This window comes from Mesoplodon bidens (assembly GCF_964165515.1).
Source record: "Mesoplodon bidens genome assembly, chromosome: 13".
NCBI lineage: Eukaryota > Metazoa > Chordata > Mammalia > Artiodactyla > Ziphiidae > Mesoplodon > Mesoplodon bidens.
Genome location: NC_138169.1, coordinates 74,251,040 through 74,265,665, shown reverse-complemented (window position 1 = coordinate 74,265,665; position 14,626 = coordinate 74,251,040). Strand labels below are relative to the sequence as shown.

At 46.3% G+C, this 14,626-nt stretch overlaps 1 protein-coding gene across 14 annotated transcripts in view; it reads right to left on the bottom strand.

Moving 5' to 3' along the window:
- ZNF532 (zinc finger protein 532) overlaps positions 1-14,626 on the bottom strand; it is a 114,191-nt gene that overhangs the window by 60,061 nt on the left and 39,504 nt on the right. For 10 of the 14 annotated variants that reach the window (XM_081253263.1, XM_081253262.1, XM_081253264.1 and 7 more), the window contains 2 exons: positions 8,740-8,844; positions 7,667-7,789 (listed from right to left, as the gene is read on the bottom strand). The exons of 3 other annotated variants lie outside the window; for them this stretch is intronic. In XM_081253263.1, the coding sequence (XP_081109389.1) occupies positions 7,667-7,730 (64 nt within the window). In that variant the 5' untranslated portion in view covers positions 7,731-7,789; positions 8,740-8,844. Of the gene's footprint in view, positions 1-7,666; positions 7,790-8,738; positions 8,845-14,626 lie in introns of all 14 variants that reach the window. One more of the 14 variants, XM_081253258.1, reaches the window with a different exon arrangement.

Sequence of the window (14,626 nt, the reverse complement as noted above, 5' to 3'; positions counted from 1 at the left end):
GGGTGGACAACAGTCTATGAAGAAGTGTTTGCATTGGGGCTTCCCTGGTGGCACAGTGGTTGAGACTCCGCCTGCCGATGCAGGGGACACGGGTTCGTGCCCCGGTCCGGGAGGATCCCACATGCCGCGGAGCGGCTGGGCCCGTGAGCCATGGCCGCTGAGCCTGCGCGTCCGGAGCCTGTGCTCCGCAACGGGAGAGGCCACAACAGTGAGAGGCCCACGTACCGCAAAAAAAAAAAAAAGAAGGGCTTGCATTAATGTGTACGAAGCCCTGGATGGTAGTAGGATGTAGAGTTTTAGGAAAATGGACAGTCACAGCAGTTACTAAAGATGAAGGATATATAAATACACAGACTGACTGGGGCCTTTACAAGGGGCCCTTCCACTGTAGGGGAGCTCTTCCTCCTCCCTGAACCCCCAGAGCACTCCATCTTATGATCCGATTACGCTCTGTATATATTACAGTGTGTGAATTGTCTCTTCTTACCCACTGGCCTGGTCAGCTGCCTGAAGACAGGCAATGTCCCACATGCCTTTGCACCATAAATGCCAAATAACCAACAGGACACAAGTCAGGGACCAGAACACAGGACCTACAATAAGAACAGGCCCTGACCCTGCTCTGCCGACAACTCACTGCCTCTGAGACCCTCAGGAAGTAAGGGGATCTCTCCAGGCCTGTTCCTTCCTTCTGCTGTGGAGGCCGGCGGCCAGGAAGAGAAGGAAAGAAGGAAAGGGAAGAGGGAGAATGAAAAACTGGAAAGGGAAGGAGAGGGAGAGAAAGAAAGCAAAGGAGCGAAGGGAAGAAGAGAGGGGAATCGAGCAACAATCAACGTCAGAAGAAACAGGGATCACCGCTGACCTTAGGCAACTTTCAATGGAAGAATCGGCCTAAGTGACTTGTAGGCACCTAGACTCTTTCCTTGTCAATATTTACTACATCATTCCTCCTTTAAGTCTGCTTTAAATCACTGAGAAGTTGTCTTTCATATTTTACGAAAGATGATTTTTTTCTTGTACAATCTGTAAAAAATCATGCATTCCTAATAAAAATAACTATGAGGATCACAGTAGCATTTCTACTCAGGCAACAATAAACATACCCGTGAAAATTCACATTAACCATAAATCCATCATCAGCTGCTAAGACAACCTCAGCATATTCACCCACTCTGGGACACATCCAAACACTTCAAAGAATTTCGTTGGGAAAAACTACTGTTGAAGATGAAACAAACACTTATGGCTCAATAGGAGCTGAAGAATAAATCACTTTCCAGGGTTTCCCTGGTGGCACAGTGGTTAAGAATCCGCCTGCCAATGCAGGGGACACGGGTTTGAGCCCTGGTCCAAGAAGATCCCACATGCCACAGAGCAACTAAGCCCGTGCGCCACAACTACTGAGCCCACGTGCCACAACTACTGAAGCCCGTGCACCTAGAGCCCATGCTCCGCAACAAGAGAAGCCATCACGATGAGAAGCCTGCGCACCGCAACAAAGAGTAGCCTCCGCTCGCCACAACTAGAGAAAGCCTGTGTGCAACAACAAAGACCCAAAGCAGCCAAAAATAAATAAATTTTTTAAAGTGCATTAATAAAAAAAGAGATAAAGCAACAGAAAAAAATCATTAAAAAAAAGAATAAATCACTTTCCATGCACTTATGTCTCAGAAGTCACATGTACTTTTCTCTAGATGGTTTGCTTAGCCTAGAGAGAACACTCTGGGCCACTTTTCTCCCAGATGGGTGCCTGCAGGACCAGACAGGGAATAATGCACCCCCGGCATCAAAGTACAACACTTCTAAGCATATAATGACATGAAAACATCTATATGAAGTCAAATCTAGCGAGAAAGTTTGATATTATGATTTTCTTTTTTAAATGAAGCTGAACTGTAAAATGTGGGCAATGAAAAATCCATCTGTCAGACAACATACCCACTTAAGAGTCCACCCACTTAGGAATAATCCCTGAATGTCACCAGTTTTATTTATTTACTTTTTAATTAATTTATTTTATTTATATATTTTTGGCTGCGCTGGGTCTTCGTTTCTGAGCATGGGCTTTCTCTAGTTACGGCAAGCGGGGGCTACTCTTCGTTGCAGTGTGTGGGCTTCTCATCGCAGTGGCTTCTCTTGTTGCGGAGCACGGGCTCTAGGTGCGCGGGCTTCAGTAGCTGTGGCTCGCGGGCTTAGTTGCTCCATGGCAAGTGAGATCTTCCCAGACCAGGGATCGAACCTGTGTCCCCTACATTGGCAGGATTCTTAACCACTGCACCACCAGGGAAGTCCCTCATCAGCTTTATTTTTAAGCATCATACTACCTTTATAAATTGAATACTCACAATAAAACCACCATTAGCGAAGCATCCCTATGATCTATCTTTACCAGCCATGATGATCCAAGTTTGTAGATCACTTTTTAGAGAATTCAAAACATAGACTCATGAACCACCCCCCAAAACCCCACTGGAGTCGAATGGGCCTGAAAGGTGGGGTTTTTTTTGTTTTTGTTTTTTTTTGTGGTTCGCAGGCCTCTCACTGCTGTGGCCCCTCCCGTCACGGAGCACAGGCTCTGGACACGCAGGCTCAGCAGCCATGGCTCACGGGCCCAGCTGCTCCGCGGCATGTGGGATCCTCCCAGACCGGGGCACAAACCCGTGTCCCCTGCATCGGCAGGCAGACTCTCAACCACTGCGCCACCAGGGAAGTCCTGAAAGGTGGTTTTTTAATGCTACCACTTATCCAAAGCTGGGATCCAGGCTCTGGAGGTCCCCAGTGGTGGCTGGGCTCTGCCTAAATCCCTCAACCCTTTCTTTACAGCTACATGGTGGGATTTATGTCATTTGCCCTCTCTGTATGATTTTGGTGAGCAAAAGACGTCATCCAGTTTCACACCATTCATCCTAGAGGGCAGTCAGTTCAGGAACAAAAAGAACATAACAGAAAATTCAAATACTCAGTGGGCAGTAGGCCCAGAACACACAACCACAAGAAATGATAAAAGGGTCACCACGTGAAACACAACTTGCTAAGCGACTGGCAGTTCACACTGGCAGTGCAGCTGGCAGGCTTTCTGATGAATACTTGGAAGATTAATACATGAGTCGTACTATCTCCCTCCTGTTTACACACAACAGGGACCTGCCTGCTTTATGGACACACAGGTGCTCACATATGGCGGCGGCAGCAGCAGCATTAAATCTTAGAGTCAATGGTGGGATGTCACCCACCACACTGCCGGTATCTTTTCCCATCTGCACAAGTAAAGCAGAGTGAACGCTTAGGAAACCCCCGAGGGGGACCTCCACGTCTGCAAACCCCCCAAGGGGTCCAGAAGACATTCCTGATGCAGGAACAACTTTTTCTGTGGACATCTAGCCATACCTGCCCCCACCCCCCTTCCTCTAAACGCCTAAGATGTATATAGTTTCTCTTTAGGGAAGAAGATAAACCCAGATGAACTCTTTGGGGTGAAGCACTGGGACACTGTGGAGAGGTAAGAGTGAATTAGCAGCGGTTTAAAAACATATGAGTCAGCTCTCCTAGTTCACCTGAAAGAATCCTGACTATAAGGTGAAAATGCACAGCGGGCATAACAGGCCAAGTGCAGCAGCCGCTGAAAGCACATCGCGTCGTCTGAAACCCAAGACCATAGTGGCGGTGAGTTCACCTCTCCCGGGTGGTATAATCAATGTAATAAACACCACTGTCTGTAACTTCACACTTCTTTTTTGGTTTATAGAAATGTTTGTCATGCCCACAATCACACAGTCCTATTACCCTCACCCTTCCCACATTCTGGAAGGCAAGAGTGAATTTACCACTTGGGGGGAAAAATGCTTAACTCCTGCTTCATTTCTCCATTCTATCAAGTACAGAGAGAAATGTTTATGTTTGAAAGTTTTCTTTACTTTTGTTCACCCCAATTCCTAAGTACTGCTGTAAAAATAGATTCTTCTGCTTAAAAACATTACAAAGATAAATCTCAGTCTTCTCGTTTAAAAGATAAGATAGGGGCTTCCCTGGTGGCGCAGTAGTTGAGAGTCCGCCTGCCGATGCAGGGGACAAAGGTTCGTGCCCCGGTCCGGGAGGATCCCACATGCCGCGGAGCGGCTGGGCCCATGAGCCATGGCCGCTGGGCCTGCGTGTCTGGAGCCTGTGCTCCACAGAGGGAGAGGCCACAACGGTGAGAGGCCCGCGTACCGCAAAAAAATAAAAAAGATAAGATAAAAAGATCTCATTTTAGCTTCCCTTTCCCTCAACAGCTTGACTTTCAAACAGAATTAGTTTTAGTTATTGCAACAATGTCTTTCATCTCATTTAAACCCTGTAAAATACAGCTTCCTTCAAAGGCACTAACAGTCTTTTAATTTAAAACTAAACCCCCTATAAATAACGTATAGCTCACTAACAGCATTTGTGCTTAATGTATAAAAGTCCTTTCACCTTGAAAATGTCTGGGGGGGAATGCAAGGCCTGTTTATAAAAAAAGAAAATCAAAGAGCTCAAGTCTGTCACAAGGTCACTCTATTCCCTCCTATGATACAGACAAAACACTTCCTTTCCTACCAAAGTCTCTTAAAATTATAGTAAGCTATTTCATCTTTGTTGGTAAAAGTCAAAAGTTATCAAATCTTAAGAAAAACCCATTCACCCCTTAATCATACTTCTTATACTTTGCAATAAAAAACTGTTCTTCATGGAGCCACTTGTCAATTTCCAACTACAGGATGATGGCACTGAAGCTCCCAGACATAATGTAACCACTGAACCCAACTGCAAATAACCCCCAGATACACGCCTGCAAAATGAATATGCAAAGGTCAATGTGACCGGTGACAACACATCGGCTTCCCCATGTAAATGGAGAAACTAACATTTCCTTTAATGAAAATCAATAAACGCTAAATCATAATAATCCCAAAGAAAAACAAATCAAAGTCTACAGATCGCCTCAACAGCATTATACAAACTTTTCAAAGAACAACTATGATAATCCAAGGTCTGTTATCCTTTTGGGGGACTATATCTGTCACTGTTTTCTGGCACTTATCTGGCCACTGAAGCCCTTTTCGAAGAAGTAATTCAACAGATGAATGAATCTAACTCACAATTCTAACCTTCTTTTCTTCAAATATGCAATGTTCTTATAATGTGTGTTTATCTTATGCAATGCTTCACATTTAGTTTGTTCCTCACAGAAAATGACTTAGCACCCTCAGGTTTCATGTCTTCAAAGAAATAAGCAGGGGGTTGGTTTCTCCCCGCCTCTACCTCCCAAGCCCTGCCTTTCCCCTCACACTAGTACACACACACCCCTGGCTCTTTCTTCTTCACCAATCCCTTTTCACCTTTACCATTTTCAACGCTCTCCATCATGACATCTCTTCAACCACAGAAGAGAAAAAGACATCACATCTCTTTTTCCCCAACTGACCATTTCCTTCTCCCTCACTTCAATCTGAATTGCTTATCAGGGAAAAATATTTTCTCACTGCAATTCCATCCCCAACAGCAGGTTCAGTTACACAAATCTGCTTCATGCTTCTTTGCTCCCTCTTCCTAAACCAGCTGGGAAGAGATGTCAGTTTTGTGGAGTTTAAAACAAAAAACAGAAACAAAACAAAACACCTGATCGGCTACGTCTCTGCCCCAGTGCTGCTGTCTAGGGAAGGGTGGGGGATGGACAAGGAGACTGGGCCCCAAAAACTGGCGGACACTTAGGCCTCAAAAAAATAATAACTAAAAAAATATATAGGGCTTCCCTGGTGGCGCAGTGGTTGAGAGTCCGCCTGCCGATGCAGGGGACGCGGGTTCGTGTCCCGGTCCGGGAAGATCCCACATGTTGCGGAGTGGCTGGGCCCGTGAGCCATGGCCGCTGAGCCTGCGCGTCCGGAGCCTGTGCTCCGCAACGGGAGAGGCCACAGCAGTGAGAGGCCCGCGTACCACACACACACACAAAAATAATATATATATGTATATATATATGTGTGTGTGTGTGTGTACACACACACAAACACACATACACACATGCATGGCTATGTGTGTACAGCTTTGAGGGAAAAAATAAGCAATAATAAATGGAGCTATGGAATCTCTTAAATACATGCCAGTTGAAGGCCCCATACAAGTGCCAAAACGCCAAAGAGAAGTGTTTATTTTATCTCCAACCTCCACACTAATCAGGCCCTGGGTGGATCAGGGCACCATGTAGGTCTGAGCCTCCTCTCCAGCCACTGGGAAGAAGTGTGACCCAGGACCACAGAGCGCCCAGCCCCTCTCAGCTTCCAGCACTGGCGGGCGTCCCCCCCACTCCCTGCACACCACCTGCTGAGGCCAGAAGAACTTCACTTTCTAAACAGCCTCCACCAGGGCAGCTGCCCATGTGTAACAAGACAGTTGACAGAGAAGGTGAAAAGAAAAGAATACACGTTTTCATTCTGTGTGAGTTCATAAGAAATTAGCTAATGCAGCTGCTGTCGTCCGGACTAGGTATCTCCTTGTTTCACCGAATCCTGATGGTAACAATACTGACATACAGATACTCTGGCCAAGGCCGTGTTTTCTTCTTCAGTTAATACCTAATAACTCCTGATGTGAAAAACCACCGATGTGAAACTTCAAACTGCTTCTGGAAACACAAACACAGAGGCGCTTCATCAGGGCACAACCCTGGGAAAGACAAGAATACATCCAGCCCCTGCCCTACCCTGTGGTTATCCCTCCCTTTTCCCTCAAGGCTACACCTATGAGCGCCTCCCCTTCCCAACTCCACCCACCCTTCCTCCCACAGGAATCGAAGCAAACGGTCCCTACAAACCTCGGCCTTTTCCAGAAGCTCGACTCACAGTTCTTGGCCTACTCCTTGCATCACTCCCAACTCCAAGCACTCACAGGTCACACGAAAGCTCTGCAGTAAAAAGCTCCTTTGCGTTTTCCACATGGTTCTGCGGCTGCCAAGGGTACCTCTGGAGAGGACTGCGGCAAATCCCCGCTCCTCGTGCCCCTGGGCGACCTCTGTGTCACTGTGCCCCACCACCCTCTCTTTTCCTTCTCATTAACTCCCACCCTGCCAGGGGACAGAGGCCGTTTCTAACCTTCCCCTGGTACCTACTCCACACCTCCGTCCTTCCACAGTCAGCTTCAAAGACAACAGGCAGGGGCTTCCCTGGTGGTGCAGTGGTTGAGAGTCTGCCTGCCAATGCAGGGGACACGGGTTTGTGCCCCGCTCCAGGAAGATCCCACATGCCGCGGAGCGGCTGGGCCCATGAGCCATGGCCGCTGAGCCTGCGCGTCGGGAGCCTGTGCTCCGCAACGGGAGAGGCCACAACAGTGAGAGGCCCGCATACCGCAAAAAAAAAAAAAAAAAAAGACAACAGGCAGGACCCCTCCCCACGGTCCGCCTGCCTTCGGACCCTACCTGATCCGGCACAGGTGGCCTTTCCCAGCTGGTCCTCACCGGGAGGTTGCCGCCCCGCTCCGGGGCTTTTGGTCGCGTCTATTACCTCTACCTACTGGCTACAGAGACGTCCCCCAGCCTCAACCTGGAGACCCTACCCTCGTGCTCCGTCCATAGGCACGAGGCCTTCACGGTCAAGTTCTCAGTCGTCGGGGAGATCCTGCACCACCCAGCTCCTCCCCCACCCCTTTGCTACCCACTCGCCTGAAACCACTGTTAAAATCCAGGCTGTAGGAGGAAACGTGGAGGGGACAACACTGTTCTGCATCACAACTGTGGAGCTGGATACACACGTCTGTGTCTTTGTCAAAACCCGGAGAGTTTTACCGTGTGTGAACAAAACATAAACGCCATCAGGAATGAGGAGCGGCCCCAAATAAGAGACCAAGTGTAACAAAGAACTAACTGTATCACAAGCAGATGACATAACACCCATGCTGAAGAGACGGTAGGGAGGAAGAGAACCCACCCAAGTAACTCTGGAAAACAAAACCTTGACTGTGTACTGTAAGGCTACAGAGAAAGGGAACTGTATACAACTAGCGTCCTCCACTTAGTTGAAAACTGCTGAAATTTGAGTAAAGTCTATAGTCTAGTTAGCATTATACCAGTGATAACTTTTTAGTTTTGATTAATATGTTATAATTATACAAGGTGGCTAGGGAAAACTGGGTAAAGGGCACCTGGAAATTCTTTGTATTATTTTTGCAATTTTTCTAGAAGCTAAAATTATTCCAAAATAAAAAGTTAAATGAAAATGCATGCGTTCATTTAATAGTGTATAGCTACTAAATGAAATAAAGCGAGTGCCTCATAGCTAGAAAACGCTCCAAAAACGGTCCATTCCCATTCTTTGTTGCCTTGTGCTGGTCCTTGCTGCCTGTGTCCTCTCTTACTGCCACTGCCTTTCAGCAGAATTTCATTTTCCAGCCATCTTGTCCTCTCACGGACCCTGCAAGCACTGCTAGAAGCCCCTCGGGTTTCCCCCGACTCCCTGGCTCTTCCCCTCCTGGGTCCCTTCAGACTCTGTCATCTACCTTTGTCCAAAGGCCACCTCGGCCACCCCTGTGGTCACAACAATCCCATATATTCACAGAACTCACACATGTCTATCTACAGCCCTAATTCGGCCTTCAGAGCCACCTTTCCGACTGCCAGCTTTATATGCCACTTGACTCTCCCAACAGGAGGTCAAACTTACACTAAAGCCCTCCTTCGTTCTCCCTCCCAACCTGTCCCCCCTCCAAGTCCTAACCACGTTGTCCATGACACTCACCTCCACTAGGAAAACATTAAAAACCCTTCACATGCTGCACTTCACGCAATGCGAAACACAGACGCCAGTTTTGAAGGACCTTACGAGGCTTTTCACAAATGCAGCACTGAAATACATAGAGTAAATGCTGAATTTTTCCACGTTGAACAGATTTCTTTCTGCAGGACAGCCTCTATTACGCTAACAAATATTATAAGTCTCCAAAAAGAGGGATGCTATCGTTCCCAAATTTTGATCTAACCACAGGTCATTTTTTCTGATCTGTGAACACAAATGCCAGAATGATTTCCCAGATGGCTGCACCAATTCTGTTGCTGCCACCGTGCATTAGAGTTACTTTAAGCCCACCCTGCCCCCCAACTTTATAAATATTTATGAGACAAAATGATGACTTCTTATACTTCTTATACAATTTCTACAGTTTAAACTTTTCCTAATATGGTTTGCTTACTAGCTGTAAAAGAAATATTTGTTCTGTGACTGATGAATGAATGCATGCAGGGAGATGATGAATTTCCTATTTACTTCTCTCTGCAGCTCCATGAAATCACTTACCGACCTACGTTCCTGTCACTTAACTAATAAGAGCATACAAAACCCCATCCATACAGTTCCCTAAAATAAACTAGTTTCTATGGACAAACTCTGGTGAAGAGAATGGGCTTTAATGTCCCAGCGACAACACGCAGACAGTGCGGTGTGAGGCCCAATGTCCCTCCCAGCACTAACATTCCCTGTGCTCTCTGGCTTCTTTGTGTTGGAAAGTTTTCCACCTAAAAATGGAGATAACAGCATACACCCAACCCCAGGGCTGTGCTATTTAGATATCTAGAGGGAACTTTGTCATGATCAAATACACTACACAAAAAGCACAGAAAGCATAACATTCAAACACGGAGGGCAGGCGGTCAGAGATTTTCAAGGAATGTTCCTACTCTTTTCATCCCACAACCAGACCAGAGACCTGCAACCACAGCCAGGAGACCTGTGTGGCGGACAGGTTCCTCGTCAGTGTCTGCATCTGAGCAAGAGAAGAAAGGAGCCTAAGTGGGCAGCACTCTCAGCAGGGGGGGCTGGTACCAAGGGGCTAGGGGTCAAAGGTCAGGGGCTCACCTTGTCCAGCACAAAACCCACAGGCTGAGGCGTGAGCCTCAGTCGGGATCAGAATTAGAGGCTGAGGTGCAAATGACCCAGCAGGTCAGAACCAGGGAGGTGGACAAAGAGATGCTCAGACCAGAGGCGTGGGGCACCGCCCTCACCTGAGCTCCTCAGCACCCAAAGGACAGCAAAACTCTAGCACTCCATGGTGGGCAAAGCTTCCCACAAGCAGTGGCAGCAAGCTTGGCAGTCACAGCTGAAAGGATTCTGGCTGCTCGGTGCCCTGCAGAAGACATACTGTCCTCCACGGATGCATGGAAGGTCAGGGGTTAGACCTGCCTTCTCCAAATCCTCAGGACCCTCACGAGTAAGTTTTCCCCACAGGAGATCCAAGAATTTTATCAAGCTCTAAGTTTTGAGTCTCAGTTAGTAAAATAAAATAAAATAAAAAACTGGTTACTAGGACTTCCCTGGTGGCGCAGTGGTTGAGAGGCCGCCTGCAGATGCAGGGGACACGGGTTCGTGCCCCGGTCCGGGAAGATCCCACATGCTGCGGAGCGGCTGGGCCCATGCGCCATGGGCGTTGAGCCTGCGCGTCTGGAGCCTGTGCTCCGCAACGGGAGAGGCCACAACAGTGAGAGGCCCGCATACCACCAAAAAAAAAAAAAAAAAAAAAAAAGATTAATAATTAATGTGATGTGGGGAACAGAAAAGAAAATGTGTATCTCTGTTTTGAGACAAGGAGTAAAGAAGAGTATTCACTTCAGCTTACAGTCCCCCTCACACGTAATAGCAAGACATGTGCTCAGAAGGTTCTCAGACAGGGTTTCCCAGGAAGGATAAATACAGAGAAGAAATTACATCCGGAAGATGTGAATTTTATATCGTTCCAGTTGCCTACACTTTAATTAATCTCCTTTATTTAACTATACTGCTACCCTTGGCATTCTCTACCATCTAAGCTGCACCTTAAATTGGGGAATCATAAATGCAAACCTCTAGCTCCCAGGTCCATTTTATTTCAGCTGCTTATTTTGCCTTGATAAAACCAAATGCTCAAAATTTAATTTTAATTGGTTTTTAACTATCTCCCTAAGGTTCATGAATCTGTAAAATTCTTGTAAAAACTGTAATAAAAGACAAATCACAGACCAAAAATATCACCCACCCAAACGCAATCTAAATTTGTAGCCAGATTCCTATGTAGTGTTGATACTAGAACACAAAACACATTTTTAAAAGATATAAAAGCAGCTTGATTGCCCATCCAAGGAATAATTTTGTATTGATCTAGGCTAAAATTCGGACAGCTATAAAAACCAGATCTGGGGACTTCCCTGGTGGTGCAGTGATTAAGAATCTGCCTGCCAATGCAGGGGGCACGGGTTCAAGCCCTGGTCTGGGAAGATCCCACATGCAGCAGAGCAACTAAGCCCATGGCCACAAATACTAAGCCTGCGCTCTAGAGCCCATGTGCCACAACTACTGAGCCCACGTGCCGCAAGTACTGAAGCCTGCGCACCTAGAACCCACGCTCCGCGGTAAGAGAAGCCACTGCAATGAGAAGTCCACGCACCGCAACAAAGAGTAGTCCCTGCTCGCCGCAACTAGAGAGAGCCTGCACGCAGCAACGAAGACCCAACTCAGCCAAAACTTTTTAATTGATTGATTAATTAATTTAAAAAAAAACAGACCTGGGCAACCATATGAAAAGATTTTATAGGAAAATGAAGAAATGAGTCATGTGAGGTGAACCCAGCACTGGGGCAGATGCCTGGCAAAGACCAAAAGTGAGGACAGCCAGCACCAAGACCTGGGTTTCTAACCCTGCTGTCCACTAGAAAAAGAGACCAGCGCTCCTTGAAGAAATGGCCAATTCCAGCACTGGGCAGGAAATGCACAAAATGAGCCTGGAGCATTCTGTGGTGCCAGAAATTAAGGAAGTGCTCCCAAGCAAGACAAAAAGAAAGGAAACAAACTGCATTGAGAGGAACATGTCAGAGGGACACAGAGGTGAACCGAAAGGGCTCCCAACGGCTCAAGCTGGTACAACTGGAGAAACAAATAAAGCAATACTGGGTTATACGCTGAATTATAAAATAAACATCCCTGAGTCCATACTGATGCAAAGGATTGAATAAATGGGGAAAGGCAAACAAATCTCCTGTGCGGAAGTCCACATAATTCATGTAGATGCCCTACCCTTACGGAGGTGAGGAATCATCCCACTCCTTAAATGAGTCTCCTCCAAAGACGACGGTACGGAAGGCAAGAGAAAAGAGCCGCTCCACAGTGGAAAAGCCTCACCAACACTATCTGAGCCCGGTGACCAAGGTCAGCATCAACAGCGATAAGTCACATGGACAATACGTCCCCTTGATGTGGCAGAAGAGCAGGTCACCCCAGAAAAAACCCACTTTACACCCCAGCCTGACCACAGGGGGAACGTCAGGCAAATCCCAACTGAGGGACGTTCCACAGAATCCCGACCAGTCCTGCTCAAAACCATCACGGTCGTAACAAACAAGGGACGCCAGAGGAGCCGTCACCGCAAGAGGAGTCTAAGGCGACATGGTGACTAAATGCAATGTGATCTCCTGGATGGGATCCTGGGACAGAAAAAGGACACTGGGTAAAAACTGAGGATATCTAAATAAAGCATGGACCTTAGTTTTTGTTCAAAAAGTAAGACAGAGATAATGAATAGTGAAGAGAATGGGGGGGTATTAAAGCGCAAAGAGGGGAGGTGGGATGAGCAGAAGTCGGGTACTTCTGTCCTTTTACTCCCAAAGAACGTTGGCGAATGGAATTATAAACAAGAAGTGATTCCTAAAATGTTTAAATAACAGCTCTGCATATGTGGAGATTAATTTTCCAGTTTATCCTCTTACCAATAAGCTGGCTCAAGGTCAGCCACTGAGTAATCAAAACAGCTTTGCAACTTTTAAAACCTAAGTTTATTAGAAATAGAATTTCTAAAAGTTTGCACTCTCCAAGCTTTCTTGCACACAAAATGATGGAGATGATCGTCTGCTACTACAGGCAGCCCCAGTCTGTGGCCAGAGACGATAAACGATTTATTTGGTTTCTCTTTATGCCCAAGCGCTGGGCAACGGGACTACTGAATCACTGACAGTTAGCTGTATAAAACAACAGCCTACATGGGGACTTCCCTGGAGGTCCAGTGGTTAGGACTTCGGGCTTCCACTGCAGGGGACACAGGTTCGATCCCTGGTTGGGGAACTAAGACCCCGCGTGCCATGTGGCGCAGGCAGAAAAAAACAGCCTGAAAAATAAGTCCCCCCAGCAATTTGGTTATACAGGTCGCGTGGAAAGAAATGAATCACTTACCCCTGCTGTCATCCTTCAGGTGTCTTCTAACAAGGCCACCCTTTCCTTTTTTTACAATAACAGCATAACTGGGTTTTACCATTCCAAAAGTTAACAGCTAAAATGGGAACTACTGTTTCCCTTTAAATAAATTATATGCAGTATAAGTTCCCAACCAAATATTAAAATCCACACATATCACGAAGCCAATGTAATTAACAGCCCACATACAGGAAAGCAAAGCAAGGTACACATTTCAGTTTTTAAAACTGTGATAAAATATACATATCATAAAATTTACCATCTCAAATATATACATTTAATTTTTATATGAAATTTTTCTCTCTCACCAAGTCCTGTATCTTTTCTTTGGCAACGTTACATCCATGCTGATCATAATCCCCGTCACTCCTCTCACTTTGGACCATCCCATCTTACACCCAGAAAAACACAACACTCCGTTCTCTATGCTCTCATTCAGAACTGCCAGATTCATGTTTCTAAAACTACACTTTAATCCTATCTATCACTCCCTTCTATTAAAAATCCTTGAATCACCTTCCAAATTAAGTCCAAATTCCTTGGCCTGACACCAAAGACCTTATTTAATCAGAGCCCGACCACTGTTCTCCTTGGGCAGGAGCGGGGGAAGACACACACCTTTCCTCCTAGGGCCATGTTATTTCCTAACCTAGAAAAAAACACACACACACACACACACACACACACACACACACACACACACACACACACACACACACACACACACACACACACACACACACACACACACACACACACACACACACACACACACACACACACACACACACACACACACACACACACACACACACACACACACACACACACACACACACACACACACACACACACACACACACACACACACACACACACACACACACACACACACACACACACACACACCCTCTCCATTAGCCAAGGATGAAGAACCCATTCCTATTCCTCAGGTTTTCCTGAAGAAAGAGCCTCAATTTCCTCATCTTTAAAATGAGAACTAATAATAACTGCCATATCATAAGACTGTTGTATTTAAGAAAACAATATGTATGAAAAGAACCAAACACATAGGCATTAAAATGCTATTTTCTTCCTCTTTGTCTCTTTGTTAGAATAATAAAACAAACTGTGGGGGGTGGGGAAGGAAAAATGAAGAAATGTTCTTGAGACAAGAAAGTGAAGTAGTTTTGAGATGACGATGGTCTGACTGGAGAAAAAGGAGGAGGAGGAACATTCTTGGGTACTTTACAGAACGATGCCCTGGCTCTTTATTACATCTCATTTCATCTCAAAATGCTGGCCCCTTTCCTAGTGTAGATGTGCCTCCAAGGCCTGCTCTAGGGATCACCCACTGGTGGCTCACCTGGAGTTCATACATTGAAAAGAATAGTTTCCTCTTAAAGGGCAGCAAAATT